We start from the raw sequence: 16,286 nt of genomic DNA, 5'->3' as shown, positions 1-16,286 counted from the left end.
AGGCCCTAAAGAGTTATCACCACACATCTATTAGAACAGCTTAAAAAAATAGTGACAAAACCAAATGCTGGCAAGGATGTGGAGAAACGTAACTTGTCATGCATTGATGGTAGAAATGGAGACTTGTACAACCACTCTGAAAAGTAGTCAATCTCTTTAAAAATTAAATATACACATTACAGACTCAATAATCAAAACCTTTTGGTATTTCCTATAGAAAGGAAAACTATGTTCACACAAAAATCAGTACATGATTCCTTACAGCAGCTTTATTTGTAATAGCTCAAAATGGTAATCAAACAAAATGTCCTACAAGAAGAGGTGGATGGTTAAATAAACGGTGATACAGCCTCAGCAATAAAAAGAAACAGCCATTAATACATGCAACAACTTGGATGGATTTAAAAGGTATTAGGCTAAGCGAAGGAAATTCAATATCAAAAGGAAGCATATTGTATGATTTCCCTTATATAATGTTCTGACAAAAGTTGAGAGAGAACAGATTAGTAGTTGCGAGGGGTTAGAGATGGTGGAGGGAGGGGCTTGGTGTGAGTATAAAAAGCACCAAGGAGATTTTTGTGGTGATAGAAGAGTTTGTATCCTGATGGCTACAGGAATCTACACTTGAGATAAAAATACGCAAACACTGTACCTGTGTCAAATTCCTGGTTTTATATTGTTCCGTAGTTAACTAAGATGTAACGAATGGAGGAAACTGGGTGAAGGGTGGGTACACAGGATCTTTCTGTATTATCTTTGCAATTTCCCACGTTCTATATTTTAACTATCTTAATTATTTTTCAATACAGAAAATAATTTAAAATAAACCTTATTTGCCTTGGGTAGTTGTGGCTCCCATTATTTTTCAAGAGGAGAAACTTGAAACTGTGGAATCCCGCAATACCCAGTTTCACATATAAGCATGGCTTGACTGGGGCCATGCCCTGAGAAAGGCGCCGGGCGGCAGCAAGGTGGGGAGCCAGGGAGGTCTTCCCTCGCCCTGAGGGTGCGGGGAAGCGGCCTTGGCGCCACTGAAGCTGGGTGTGAGGGGGGCGTCACCGAGTTCAGCCCCACCCTCCGCCGCTCCCCAACCGTGTCCGGCGTCCGCATCGCATGGCCAGAAGGCGGAGAGCGAGAGGTGCTGGGACCTTCGCGTGGCGCTCCATCACCCCGTACCGTCGCGGCGCCTCGCCTTAGGGAAGAGCAAGGGAAGAACTTTATTTGAACCGCGAATATTTTTTGGCCACTGAGATTGAGTTTCCCAGTGCTTTGGCTTCCTGCCTCTTTATGGTGGATTTGATCCCTGAGCTGCTCGCCTTTCCCTAACCTCCCGGGGTGCAGCCGAGAGCCCTCCCGCGCGCCTGAGTCCAGAGCAGAGGAAGGGAGGCGGCCTCCTCCTGGGTCCCCCGAAGCCCTCCCTGCGCCGCGGATGGCCAGGAAGTAGCGGGCGGTGGCCCAGCGTCCCGGGAGCGCACAGCAATGCAGGCGCTCAACATCACCCCGGAGCAGTTCTCCCGGCTGCTGCGGGACCACAACCTGACGCGGGAGCAGTTCATCGCTCTGTACCGGCTGCGACCGCTCGTCTACACCCCAGAGCTGCCTGGGCGCGCCAAGCTGGCCCTCGTGCTCACCGGCGTGCTCATCTTCGCCCTGGCGCTCTTTGGCAATGCTCTGGTGTTCTACGTGGTGACCCGCAGCAAGGCCATGCGCACCGTCACCAACATCTTTATCTGCTCCTTGGCGCTCAGTGACCTGCTCATCACCTTCTTCTGCATCCCCGTCACCATGCTCCAAAACATTTCCGACAACTGGCTGGGGGGTAAGAGTCGCGCCCCGCTCCTTCTCCGTTAACCCTCTGCCTTTCAGGCAGATTTTTAACTTTGGTTTGTTTAATTATTTGAAATATTTTTTATCTTACTTTTAGTAAGAAAACCAGGGGAGAAAAATCTGGTAATTACAGAAAAGGGAGCTGAAATAAGCGGCGAGGGGTGCGACTCCCCACCTCACTGCTCAGGACCTTTCCCAAGCCTTTCCCCAATGTATGTCTCTATGCCACAAGGAGGAAACGCTGGATGGGAATCAGAGGCGGCAAAAAAAACTTATATCCAAGTGAACACAGGTGGCGAAGTTCTAAGAAAGAGCAAACCAAAGTTAAAAATCTAATTTCCTCATTCCCCCAGCCTCCACCCTCACTTCCCAGTGGCTTGCAGACAGCTTCTTGTACCTGTGAACATAAAACAAATATAATTCATGTACAGTAAAAATATACTGAACTAGTCCTTTAAAAAATTGTATTAAGTGTCATGCAGGAAGAAGGAACACAGAAAACTGATGCCCTCCTGACTATTAAAAAATGAGAGATGACATTCTCGTCCTTCCGTATAATGGGAACAAAAATGACAGAAGAGAGATGGAGTCACTGAGTTGGGAACAGTGTGTGGAGGTTGGAAAAAAAGATATCCTGTTTCTGCAGATGATCCAGCTGTTCCAAGAACACAGCTGGAGAATGCCCTGGTGTAAACCCATCAGCAGTAGTGTTGTGTTCTCACCAGTGCTTATGGTGCACTGTGGGCCTCCCCATTTTCACGGTTGGGTATTCTTGTGGCCACATCAAAATGGTTAGAAATGTAAGAGAAATAGATCATTATGCCTTCAATCTCTGCTATTTCTATCCCATTACTAATTCTCTTAAAGTCATGGAGGGTGTTTCATCCTACCATTACCAATTTGAGATCGTGAGCATTGCTTTTTTCCCCATTAGCTTAAACTGAGTTTGCTATTAGTGAGTCAGAATGTTAAAATCTTTGATTCTTATCAATCTACAATGTAAATATTTTCAGAAAAGCATTAAACATGGAGTACAGAGCATTGACTTGAAAGTAATACACAATGTGGAAAGACAGACATTGATTTATGAATTAGAGACTTTCTTATGCACACTGATGCAGTAATTGTATTTGGGCATTTTAAAGTTGCTCAGTGCAACTAACTCCATCAAATTAATGGGGTATTTTTTGATCATCATACAGAACTTGTTTTTTGGGGGAAAAGCATGTGAGTTTTCATTTCTAAATGTTTGTGAAAGCAGATTTATGAAGCTTATTTTTACTGGAGATAGCTCCATTTGTAAAGGTGAAAATAATTATGTAAAGTGGGATTTTATGGTGGAGATCAAAAGACCTGGATTATTATTTTGGCTGTAATACATGTTAAATTTTCATGTCTGAGTCTCAATTTTTCAGTAAAATATTAGGGATTAGAGATGTTTGAAAGTGCGGTGAGTCTGGTCAGGCGCAGTGGCTCACGCCTGTAATCCCAACGCTTTGGGAGGCCAAGGCGGGTGGATCACGAGGTCAGGATATCGAGACCATCTTGGCTAACACGGTGAAACTCCATCTCTACCAAAAATACAAGCAACAACAAAAAATTAGCCGGGCATGGTGGCATGCACCTGTAGTTCCAGCTACTTGGGAGGTTGAGGCAGGAGAATTGTTGAACCCAGGAGGCAGAGGTTGCAGTGAGCGGAGATTGTGCCACTGCACTCTGGACTGGGTGACAGAGCAAGACTCCATCTCAAAAAAAAAAAAAAAAAAAGAAAAGAAAAAGAAAGAAAGAAAGTGCAGTGAGTCAGATCTTGAGCTCCTGTTCATATTGGGGAATGATGGCCGAGAAAGGCTGTATGGAGCATCTTCCATCCTCAGAGCTTATTTGGGAACCGCCAAGATTTTTCTCAAGTTTTCTTTTCTCCCTGCTTCTTACTTCATGGAGAACATTTCACTTTAGCTTCTAAATACTGAAGGAGAGTAATACATTGCTCATTTATTTTACAGGGTTAGTGTGAGAATAAAGTGTGTTGGTAAAAGTGCTTTGAAAAATATTGGTCATGCCATGAAAGTATAAGGTATTAATTCTATTAAGGGGTGTTTAATTGGGGGTGGCCTATGTTTATCTGGGACAAGATTTATAGAGTAAATAATAATCTTATAAATTGAGTAAATAATACCAAAATTGAAGTGCGAGGGAGAGGTGAGAGCCTGCAGAGGGGTTAGAGATAAATATGAAAATAGAATTAGCTTGTGCATTATAGGACAAGATAATCATTGCAAAATTTCCTTAATAAATTAACAAAAGAAAAGTTCAAGAGAATGTAATCTAAGAGCCAAAAATTAATTCACAATTTATTATTTTACAAAGCTATTGAGGATCTCCTATCTGGCAAAGTATTCTACCTTGAGAGTACAGAAGTGAGTAAAGTCTATCTATGCCCTTCAGGAGGACCTCAGAGAATAGGAGATGGTCCCAAAATTAGCAATAAGAGGATTTGGTAGAAAGAGGATCCACTCTGCTCTAGGAGCACAGAATAATCAGGAAGGCTTCCTCAAGGATGTGATGTTCAAGCTAGGTCTTGAAGAATAATTCAGAGAATAATTTAGACTGTTTCCAGCAGAGGATGGATTGTGTTCTAGGAACAGGGGTCAGTGCCAAGTTGGAGGGAAGAAAGAAGATGGTGTATTCCAAGAATACCATGCGAGGCATTGCAAGAATGCACAGTTTATATGTGGGGAATGGCAGGAAATGAGACAGAAAAGTAGTGCAACTGGGGAGGAAAGTGTATATATATATATGTAATTATGTACAAACCTAAAATATGAATACCCCCCAGATTCCTTCAGGGATGAGGTAGGAAACAGAAACAAAGCAATGAAGATCACCAGGAAGCAACAGCGACAAAAGAAAGACTGTCTCCTCTGAAGGGGGCAGGATTGCAGCATGCTGGAGTGGTGCCCTGGATTGTCACATCCTCTTTTGGTGTTGTTCTTGCTTCCCCACCTCTCCTTCCGAAAAGTTGGCAATACAGATTTTTATGATGCTGACTTCTAAGTCAAATCCAAAAGTAAAATGCAATGGAGTAAAATAAAGCATCTTTATGGCTTGGTCACAGATAATTCATGGACTTCCAGTTTGTGACATCTCTACATTGCCTCTCTCTCAAATATTTCCGATAATGGTAAGGCTGTGAATGACTGTTTTATTTTTCTTTTAGTCCATTCCTCTTTCTTTCTGGGGACCAGCAGCACTTATTGAGTCAAAACCTGCATTTTAACAAGGTTCTCAGTTGTTTCACACGCACATTAAAGTTTGATAAGCACTAGAGAAGTCAACTCAGGTCTTTACAAGGAAAAAAAAAGTTTGTTAAGCACTACTTGAAGTAAGTAATGGTTCTTAGACCTAGCTACACAGAGAATCTCCTGACGGGCTTTTGGAAATGGCCTGCACCAGCCCCAGCCCAAACCAGTTACACTTGTCTCCAGCCAGACTGCCTTACAGAGCCCAGTGTGCACAACTCTACTCAGGTCCCCTTTCAGGGACATCATGTTGTTACCTTAAAATTTATCGTGGCAGGAGTATTCACATCATGGAAATCAGCACTTACTAGTTAGGCCTGTTTTTTAAAAAAGTGAAAAAAAATCACAAACAAACAGAAATCAAACAGTTGTTTTCCAGCATACCACTGAGCAAAGACATTGCGTTTTCTTCTGTACACTGCTGGGGACCATGAATAATAGGTGAGGCAAAGTATAGCAACAAACATGTTTTTACATGAATTACACTGAAGTTGGAAAGAGATACAGCTGATCCACAGCATCTAAGTGTGCCCAGCATGGAGGCAAGCTGACATTCGATTCCTTTCATCCACTTTGCGTTACCATCATCCCCTTATTGTCTTACCTTTCATCTACCAGTTGACTCACTCTCTACTCTCCAGGACTCCTTCCAACATGGAGCTAGCAGGAGTGGGGATTCTCTGCCCCCAAGTATTATAAACAGCATATGATTATGAGTTTTTTTTATTCCTCATATGAGGGTGGAGTTGTGCTGCCATGGCCCTTTCCTTTAGGAAAGTTTTGTATCTGTTCTCTTCTCTGATTTACTTGGCTAGACTGCAGCAGTGGATTTGCCTATTGCCTCCTTAGGGCCACCAAATTTACCTATCCTTATCTGCAGCTTGTTCCTCCTCATTTTGTTTTGTTTTTTCCTCTTTTTTACTTTTTTCTTCACAATGTCCAAATACTCCTCCAAATTCACTCACTGAACATGTTCTGTTTCTTCCAGCTAAATATAGAACAATTGATTTTGCTTGTGACCAGTGCTACAGAACACCACTCTCTTCTGAGTTTCCGTGAACTAGTCTTTTTTTGTCTTTCTTTGTTTCCTTTATGTCTCTATCTCTGTATTCTCTGCCTTTTGAGAGTTCTCAATCTTTCTCTTGTTTTGCAAGTAAGTGTCCACTGAAGCTTAGCATGCAATCTCTTTTCTTTCATCATCAATTTCTGCATAGAGGTTATAGTCATGACTCTCACTTCTTTGCTGATGATTCTGAAATTGGTATCTAATCAATATCATAAGCCATGGTCTTTCACCTGATCTGAAGACTTGGCACTTACATATGAATATCTTACCAACATCTATCATTCTCTCATGTTATCTTGTTCCTCTGCCCAAAGTCTAAACTATTATTAATGACACTATGAGTCATTCTTGTATTCAGCATTTCCTGGGTATTTCCTGTGTGCACTGGGATATTGCAGGTATTGAGAAAGCTGTGTTCCTGTGGAAAAGCCAAGTTTCCATTAGACTAAGGAGGGAGGAAGCATTCAAAGAAGTGATGGAGAATGCAGGGGGGTTTGTAGATGTCAGGGTTCCAGAGCACGCAGTGCAAGTATTGAGGAGTAGGGAGCTTGAATCAGATAAGGGGATGTTCACAGTCTGATGGGTTTGAGTCCAAAGTTGAGGGATGGCCTGGGAGAGAATGGGACTCATGGTAGCTGAGGTAAATGAAAACTTAAGGCATAGGAATACTAATTCTGAACACTTCCCAGGAGGAGATAGAAAATCAGTTCTAATGCTAGCCTGCTTTGTGACTCTAAGCATTAATAAGATGAGATGGGGAGTGTTTGGGGTGTGCCTGGAGTAGTGGCCTTGCTAGGATCCTGCTGGACTCTGTATCCACTTTCGTCCTGCCGTGGATGCAGGCACAGCCCGGGGGAGGATGGTCTCCCCAGGTGCACACACAGTTCTGCAGCTCTCTCCTAAATCCTGCTGTGGGCAGTGAAAAGAATTTTTTAGCAGTGGCTGGCAAATTGACTAAAAGCAATTCCAAAAAAAAAGGAGTTTGAAATATATTCTAAGTAATGGCAGCATCGCTGGGAGAAGTACACTTTCATGCACCTTTACTACTTTTGAAGAGTACTAGGGTAAGAAAATACAGAAAATTAATTTTCTCAGCAATTGATATGAGAATTTCTCTTAGAGTGGTAATGCTCAATCTTGGCAACATGTAGGAATCATCTGGGAGTTTTTTAAAACACAGATGCCTGGTTCCTACCCCCTGGAGATTCTGATTTAATTTGTCTGATTATGATAATTGGTATGGAGTTTTCAAAAGTTCCTCAAGTTAGAAAAGTTATAATTTGCAGCCAAAGTTGAAAGCCACTGATGTAGTGTAAATGCTGACAGCACCAGGAGTTCCCCAAGTTAAAAAAGTTATAATTTGCAGCCAAGATTTATAGCCATTGATGTAGTGTAAATGCTGACAGCTCCAGAACTCAGGCTGATGTGAAGACTAAAAGAAATAATAGATGTGTTTTTTTAAAAAAAGTGCAATGCCTACCCCATGTACCAGCTCAATATAGCTATTATATATTTAAAAAATAGCAATGGCAGTCAGAATGCTTAGAAAATGCAAAAGCAGATTATATTAACTGGAGTCCAACAAGGAGCTCAGAGGCAATTCTTCCATTTTCTGCAGCCTATTGCATCTTTACTAAAGCCGTTGACGTTTTTAGAGTCTTTCAAGATGAATTTGGAAAGGAGTCAAAAATGGTGAAAAGTTTGGAATATAAGCCATACAAAGAAATACAAGAAGAATTATTCTCTTGCCTGGAGAATAGAACTTTAGTTATAAATGAGCACACCTCACCACAAAGGTTTTTCAGTCTGTTTTGCCCAGGGCCACAGTAGCGGATGTGGGCGGGTAATAGAATGGTAGGAGGCGAAGCTCCAAGCTTCATTATAACAGGTCCTGTCTCTCTTTTTAAGAATATAGAGTTTTGCATATGATTTTATATGAAAAATGAAAGGATGTAACTAGAAGGAAAGGAGGGAGAGAAAGAAAGCACTCACTGTACACAACATGAAATGTTAGGGTGTGTTTTTAGAGATTGAGAGCTGATACATTGTGAAATGAATTAAAGGAGGTTGTTGAACTTCATTTAGTGAAAAGATCTTAATTTTGAGGGCCAATTTAGAACAGAGAGCTTAACCTGGAACTTCTTCAGTCCCATTTTATTATTCAATCAGTGACTAGAAAACATCAGTTACATTTGTTGTATAATATTTTTTCTATGATATTTCAGAAATTTTAGAGTGCCTGGGGAAATTTACATATGGTAAGATTGGTGTAAAATCAACAGTATTGTGGGGCTTAAAAAGTCAACAGAAATGATAAAAGCTGTTGATGAAGAACTTCCTTATTTAAAATAAGGACGTATTAAAAAAAGATGTAAATTAAACAGAGGCCCCACAGCAACAATAGTTTGAAGTAAAGTCAGGAATTATGCTATGGACCAGCCTCTGGTTGATCTTTCCTAGAATCAATTATGTGCACACTTTGAGAAGAAAAGATACTGTAGGTCGCTAAATTTTCTTGGTAGGTGGGAGAGTGGCAGTAACAGCAACAGGATTTATGTAAAAGATTCTCTCCACTTAGGACAAGAACAGTTTACATTTAAAATAATGACAGGAAAGGATTTAGCAGTAAGAAAGTTTTAAACATTTCACTGTGCACTTAGGAGGCATAAAATGAATCCCCTTTTTAGTTTGCTTTTCTAAAACATAACTATTCTTTGATAAGTGGTTGATTTATTAGGATTCTTGTTTATAGGGAGAGAAGCCCAACTTAAACTACCTTAAGAAAAAAAGGGGACTATTCTACTTCTGCAACTGAAAAGCTCAAAGTTAGGGCTGGTTTTAGGTATAAATGGATTAAAGTCTTCGACAATGACTGTCTTCCCCCTCTGTGGCCAGATTCACTTCCCTCTGTGTTGTGGTTTCATTCTTGAGCTGTCTTTTGCCCAAATGTGAAAGTTGACCCCAGGAGCTATAAGCTTACATTTTCTTTAAAACTCCCTGTCTCAACCCAAAGGTCCATTGGTGGACAAATGGATATACAAAATATGCTGTGTATATACATAGTGGAATATTACTCAGCCATGAAAGGGAAGGAAGTTCTGATATTACAATGTGGATGAACTTTAAAAGCATTATGCTCAGTGAAATAAGCTGGACACAAAAGGACAAATATTGTGTGATTTAACTTATGTGAACTATTTAGAATAGGCAAAGTCATAGAAACAGAAAAGATACTAGTGTTACCGGGGGTATGGGGAGGGCAGAGTGGGGAGTTATTGCTTGATGCTTAAATTTCTGTTTGGGGTTATGAAAAAGTTTTTGAAACAGATAGTGGTGATCATTGCATGAGACTGTGAATGTGATTAATGCCACTGAATCATATACTTAAAAATGGCTAAAATCATAAATTTTATGTTATATATATTTTACCACAATAAAAAATTCTGGAATAAAAAAATAAAACTTTTTATCTTAGGAAATAAGAGAGAGAACTTCCTGGTAGCTGCAGAAAATTCTGGAAGGATTCTAGCCAGTTTGGCCTTGCTGTCTTACCCTTAGAACTAATCATGCACCTCAGGGAGCGCCATCGTCACTCCTATTCAAAGACCTGGAGATACCTCCTACAGCAGGGAGAAAAGACTACTGAGGAGCCACTGTGAGGCAGTTTCTTATCCCTGTCTTGTGGGAGACCTACTTTCTCTCATCTGTCTCCCGTTTGGTTTCAGTCGAGTGTAATACTTCCTACCTTGCTCCCACTTAAGGTTCAGCTGCAGTCTTTTGTATAAATCTGTACAATTGCTTGGCTGTGGTTTAAGGGTTGCTCCTCCCCAGCAGAGCAACCCATTGCCCATGCTGTCAGTCATCTTGCCCTTCAAGGCTCAGTGTCTTCCTGTGTTGATCTGGCCTTTGGCGTCTGTGCAAGTAATAAACTTCCTGAATCCATTGATGCTGATTGTCCCCTTACTAACTGAATCCGTGGAAGTGTGACAAGCTAACAACTGCAGTAGTGACACTTGGGACCCTATTAGCCACCAAGCTCCTTGGAAAGGCTTGTCTGCTTAGCACGAAGCTCTTCCATAGGAAGGTACTCAGGGTAGATAGATATGTTTAGCAGAGTCAGCCATTTATGTCTATTGGAGTGAGTCAACTTACAGGGACTAAAGCTCCCTGATCATATGTGTCCCCATAAGGCCAAACCCTGCACTAGGTTTCTCAGGATCAAGCTGAACCAGAGTTCTGAATAGCTCTTCCTTGTCTGCCTTTCCTGCCTTGGAATGGAGTGCTGGGATCTCCCTCTGCTGTTCCCATCTCATTTATTAATATATACTCCCCAGTGGACCAACTTCCAGGCTGCCAATTCCTTCTAGTAGTGGACATATGCCTTCTCCCTCTGCTAAGGAATTATTGAAAGGTCAGTGAATGGGGTTCTAGAAGTTGGTATTGGCAGTTCCCTCTCAGTCTGTGCCTTTAAGAAAAATTCAGCAGAAGCTATGCTATTTGTTTCCTTTTATGTCTTAAAACTAAAGATTCTTAAGGATGAATTCTGAAGTAATCAAGTAAGTGCTTATTGTTTTTATCCGTCTTTGAAAAACTAAATTAGTCCTACCCGTAGCTTGGTTTTGGAGAAATACATTTACTATCATATCAGAGAGATTGTAGGCTATTCAGGGTAATAGAAATCTTAAAAGACAGCATGTTCTTACATCCCGGGAGAAATAGAAGGATAGAGAAACAGTTTGATGCTGTGAAAACGAACATGGATTGTGGAATCAAACAATATTGGGTTCTAATCCTGTTCCATCCTTTATCAGTGTTTGTATTAACTAGATTGTAAATTCCATGGCCTGGCATTAAAGCTTCCCCTATTAGAAGACCAAGGAGAGAAGTTATAAAATAATGTTTGATGCTGCCCCCCAGTGGTTGATGTGGCCGCAGAAAATATGACAAAGATAAAGGTTTTAGATCAAGCTTTATTTTAACAAAAATATTAATGCATATCTAGTTTTTCTTATTTCCCATTTGATTTCTCTATGAAGCATATAGCATTTACATATTTTCATGTATGCAATCTCATTTTAAAGCCCCCTTTAATACATGTATGAAAATATGTTAGCGTTTTTAAACAATTTCCTGTGGAATTGAGATGCGTTTAAAATCTGCAAACGTCGGCCAGTGTTGCCTAGTGCGTCCTGGAGACCTTCGAAGTTGCCGTCGCTCTCACCATGGCTGGGTCCGGACTGCGCCAAGCCTCTGGAGGACGTGGGTCCTTGGAACCTTTTTAGTGCCAGACTCCGGGGCACAGGCAGTCCCGCGGCAGCAGGATAACAGAACCTCTGGATGAACTCTTCCTGGGAAGCTTTGCTAATTTGCAGCAGCTGGACCATGTTCCTCATTAACATCTGTCTGTCAGCTTAGTCATCACATCATTTCACCATGGTAGCAGGGATTCAGCTTGGAATTCTATATAGAAAAACACCTGGATCCCAGACTTTCAATGGCTTCAAGACAACTAGAAGTGCCTGCTCTTGAGGCTAGTGGGCCTCTAGGCAAGATGTCCCTGCCCTTCGGGATATACCCCTGGGCACTCAGCTTTGATAATACTCTCAAGGACCCTGCACCCATTACTCCTCCTCCATCAGACATGGGCAGCGTCCTTTGGAAACCAGTAATTCCACAGTGCAAGTATCAGCTCCTTGCCAAGGTGGAGGAAGGAGAGGCCAGTCTACCCTCCCTGCCATGACCCTGTCATCGGCCATTGACAGTGTGGACAAGGTCCCAGTGGTGAAGGCTAAAGCTACTCATGTCATCATGAGTTCTCTGATCACAAAACAGACCCAGGAAAGCATTCAGCATTTTGGGCAACAGGCAGGACTGAGAGATGCTGGCTACCCACTCCACGAGGGCCTCACCAATGAAGAGACCAGGTACCTTAGAGTGGCATAAGCACTCCACAAACTAAAGCTACAGAGTGGAGAGAGAACAAAAGCAGAGAGGCAGCCTGCATCAGCCCAGTCCACCCCAAGCACCACTCCTCATTCTTCACCTAAGCAGAGACCCAGGGGCTGGTTCACTTCTGGTTCTTCCACAGCCTTACCTGGCCCAAATCCTATAGCAACACGGACTCTGGAAGTGGGGATAAGGAGAGCAACTTGTCAGATAAGTGGAGCCTCTTTGGACTGAGATCACTTCAGAAGTATGATTCTGGAAGTTTTACCACCCAGGCCTACTGAGGAACCCAGAAACCCTCTCCAATGGAACTGATGCGTGCCCAGGCCAACCAAATGGCTGAAGATCCAGCAGCCTTGAAGCCGCCCAAGATGGACATCCCAATGATGAAAGGGAAGAAACAGCCACCACGGGCCCATAATCTCCAACCCTGTGACTTGAATGTGCTCACACTCACTGGCTTCTAGAGCCCTTTCCAGGGATTCTGGTAAAGAAGGTTTCTTGTACCCCACTCTCCTTTTACCTTGGCTTTCATATAGGAAAGGTATATTTAAAAACTTAATCAGATGGTCGCGGTGGCTCACGCCTGTAATCCCAGCACTTTGGGAGGCTAAGTTAGGTGGATCACCTGAGGTCAGGAGTTCGAGACCAGCCTGGCCAACATGGTGAAACCCCCATCTCTACTAAAAATACAAAAATTAGCCAGGCATGATGGTAGATGCCTCTAGTCCCAGCTACTTGGGAGGCTGAGGCAGGAGAATTGCCTGAACTGAAGAGGCAGAGGTTGCAGTGAGCCGAGAGCATGCCGTTACACTCCAGCCTGGGCGACAGAGCAAGACTCCGTCTCTAAATAAATAAATAAATAAAGTAAAAAACCTGTTAAATTGAGGCTAGAGCTGGAGACATATTTGGTTTTTGAGAAACATTAGTACAAAGCTTGCCCTTGTTGTGTGGAGGAAGCCATTTTGTACTGCTTTAAAGTTAGACTAAATATTCTCAGCAGTGGTGTATAGGGACTTCATTACCTATTTTTTCATCATTTACCCTAGGTAAGAACTTCGATCACTGCTTACTGGGTAAATAATGTTTGTGCTGTTCCAAAACCCAGGCTTCTTGATTCCTTTACCACTATCCATGTGAGCACTGACGGATCACAGCATAGAGGTGCTCACTGACTCGCTGAGACGACTCTGGCCCTGTTGATGGCTAATGCTGTGCTCCAGTCTTATCAGTTAGGGGACCCAAGATTTGTTTGGGACCTGGCACAGGTTAAAGCCAGACTTGGCAGGGACCCCTGCTTCTAGGCTGAATCTTGAGTCTCCCCACTTTTTGGTAGACCTAATGGATCACTGTCCAGCAGCCAGTTCTTCATGTGGGGCCTCTTAGGCCAGTGCCAGGGGAGGCATCTCCTCGTTCTATGCCACAGAACAAACACTAGCCTAGCAGAGCCTTTCTTGCACTTTAAAGTGAGATTAATTTAGCTCCAATTTGGGTAAAAGCTTCCTAAGTGAGAAAATTCAGTCTACTGGTTTGGTATAGGTAAATGGACTTATACTTTTTTAAAGTAAGGGAGATGGTAGGTACAGTTAGATTATAGTCTTGAGGTTTATGTGAAGCCAGTAGTGTTACCTTATTTTGATTTCCTTGTTCAGGTCAGGGCCTGGAACGTCTGTGGCGGGAGGTGAATGAATTCAAAATTTTCTGTATGAAAGCATTTTTCACCAAAGTGAGCCCCATGCCTTTATGCAACACATAACCTTACCGAGGGAGGGAAGTAGGGAAACCACATTTTTATTTCTCCTCACTGTGTACAAGTTCAGTTATTGTCTTGAACACGGTCTCAAATACCCATTTTTTGTTTTGGATAGTACCTTGTCTGTATAAGAAGCTGGCCTTTCCACAGAGGGGCCCTGGAGTCTGAAATTGTGAGAATTAATTTATTTGTGTCTTCTATTACGATCTCTTGTTTTGACAATAAAAATCCTTACTACTTTCTCCAAAAAAAGAAATAAATAAATAAATAATCTGCAAACATTGTAGTTTGGCAAACATAGTGTTTGACTGTGGTATAATTATTTAATTTCTCTTTGCTTTGGTGTCCTAATATGTAAACTTAGGAAACCTTATTCCCACTTTACAGTGTTGCTATGACAATGAATGACCCCAGGTGTCAAAAGGACCAGGCACCTAGAGGGAATGCAAAGAAAGGAAGCTGTAATTGTTGTTCACATATTCGAAATTCTGCTACTTAAAGTGTTAGCTACATTTGTGTGTAGAATAGTTTTATATACAATAAGGATGTTAGAGAATTTTTAAAAAACTTGTTGCACTGTTAGTTGTATATCAAATATATTTGGTATGCACTTTTACAAAGCACCTGTAAAAACCAGGTCCTTTATAGCTTATTTATGATAAGATACTATAAAGTAGTTATTTCACATAAGTACAATTTACATGAAAAGAGTTATGCTCTAACTATGAGGATTCAAACTAATCATTTGTAGTCAGAAAACAGAAAAGAGTGCTGCTTTTGTTTATTTCAGAAGCGATAATACATCTCTAGAGGAGGAAAAAGTGGTGGTAAAAAAACCTTATTGGGACTGAAGCTGATTTCGTAGTTCTTTTCAAGGCTCATGTGTCTTTTCAGGCCACCCAGACCATAGGCACAACTTTGCACCACCAATGTTCCTAGGAAGCGGTCCCACTGTCCCCTGCCTCTGTCTTGTAATTTAAGACAACTTTTCTCAACCCCTGTGTGCCTAACTCCCCATCCCACCCCAACGGAACCTCCCTTGATTATGAACATGTGCAGCCAGTTATACTGCTGACATTCTTGCTGTTTAGTTCATAGCCTGAAAATGTACATGACGGCACCTCAATTTGGACACCAGGGTGAGAGTGACTGTGAAACAATGATGTCAGGTGTACGAATATTGTCTTTTGACTTTCCTGTGATGCTGGCGTAGGCTTGCTGAGATGTGGGCAATCCTGGGCACTACCGCCTTGCTGTGCACTGCAAAGAAGTGGAAATAATAATACGAAAATGGATACCAAAGTCTTAACATAGAGCTTACTATGTGCCAAATATAAGATTATAATATTATCCTCATTTTACAGATGAGAAAATGGAGGCTCAGCGAGGTGTTCATGTATTAATTAGCTAGTCTGCATAACAAACCACAAAAAATTTAGGTAATTAAACGATCATTCATGATTCTATAGGTCAGTTTCAGGTTGGCTCATCTGGATAGTTCTTCTGCTAGTCTCATCTTATTCACTCTCAGTGCTACATCTATCTGGTGACTTCATGGGGGCTCATTGTTTTACCTCAGCAAAGGACAGGCTATCTCTGTCCCACATGGTTTCCTCTTTCAGTAGGATACCCAGAATTCTTTATGTGGAGGCACCATATTCCAAAAGAGAGAGAGTGTAGAAGCATCAGAATCTCTCAAGATCTAGGATTGAAAGTCACATAAACGTTACTTCTGTGTTAAAGCAAGTCACATCACTGACCCAGATTCAAAGAACAGGGAAACAGATTCCTCCACTTGATGTGGCAAGTGGCAAAATCATGTTTTAGAGAGCTTGCAGAAAGTCATGGAATTTGTAGCCTTAAAAAAAAAAATCTTACTTTTTCATAGTAAGTAAAATGCCCAAGCTCATATAGACTGGACATACTGGTGCCAGGCTTTGACCCAACCAGTCTGCTTCAGTGTTGGGTTTTTAACCACAGTGGTTATATTGACAGGGGAAGAATTTCACTTTCTGCAGTGAATTATGCTTCATCACCTGCTTCGGCCCTGTTTGTGCAGTGGTGTCTTTAGCAGTTCCAGCCCTCGAACTCAGGTACTAGTTTGAGACCTGGAAGACAAATTTCTGTAGTGAAAATTTGCTATGATCTTTTCCTCATAGACTTTTGTGAAAATGAACTCTTGTACACTGACTATAAGTCACCCTGCCCACAAGTCTACTAATGCAGAGGCCCCAATACACGTACATATTCATAGAAGTCTGTATTGGCTCCAGTGTAAAGGTAACCATGAAGCTATTCTACAGATGAAACTACATGCTTGGTTAAAAAAAAAAATTTACTGTAATATCTACAAACAATAAAGGATTTATTCTTGTGAGGAGGAATTTTACTGGAT

General features: G+C 41.7%; 1 protein-coding gene and 1 pseudogene across 1 annotated transcript in view; both read left to right on the top strand.

The window, feature by feature from the left end:
- The first annotated feature begins 359 nt into the window (after positions 1–359).
- The window catches only part of QRFPR (pyroglutamylated RFamide peptide receptor), a 58,363-nt gene continuing 42,436 nt past the window's right edge, over positions 360–16,286 (top strand). Inside the window, exon 1 of the mRNA XM_007999687.3 lies at positions 360–1,819. Coding sequence (XP_007997878.2) covers positions 1,480–1,819 — 340 coding nt within the window. The 5' untranslated portion in view covers positions 360–1,479. The remainder of the gene's footprint in view (positions 1,820–16,286) is intronic.
- On the top strand, positions 11,290–12,721 carry LOC119621708 (putative monooxygenase p33MONOX pseudogene; annotated as a pseudogene).

This window comes from Chlorocebus sabaeus, chromosome 7, assembly GCF_047675955.1.
Source record: "Chlorocebus sabaeus isolate Y175 chromosome 7, mChlSab1.0.hap1, whole genome shotgun sequence".
NCBI lineage: Eukaryota > Metazoa > Chordata > Mammalia > Primates > Cercopithecidae > Chlorocebus > Chlorocebus sabaeus.
The sequence above is the reverse complement of the archived record's forward strand: the minus strand, read 5'-3'. Positions and strand labels throughout refer to the sequence as shown.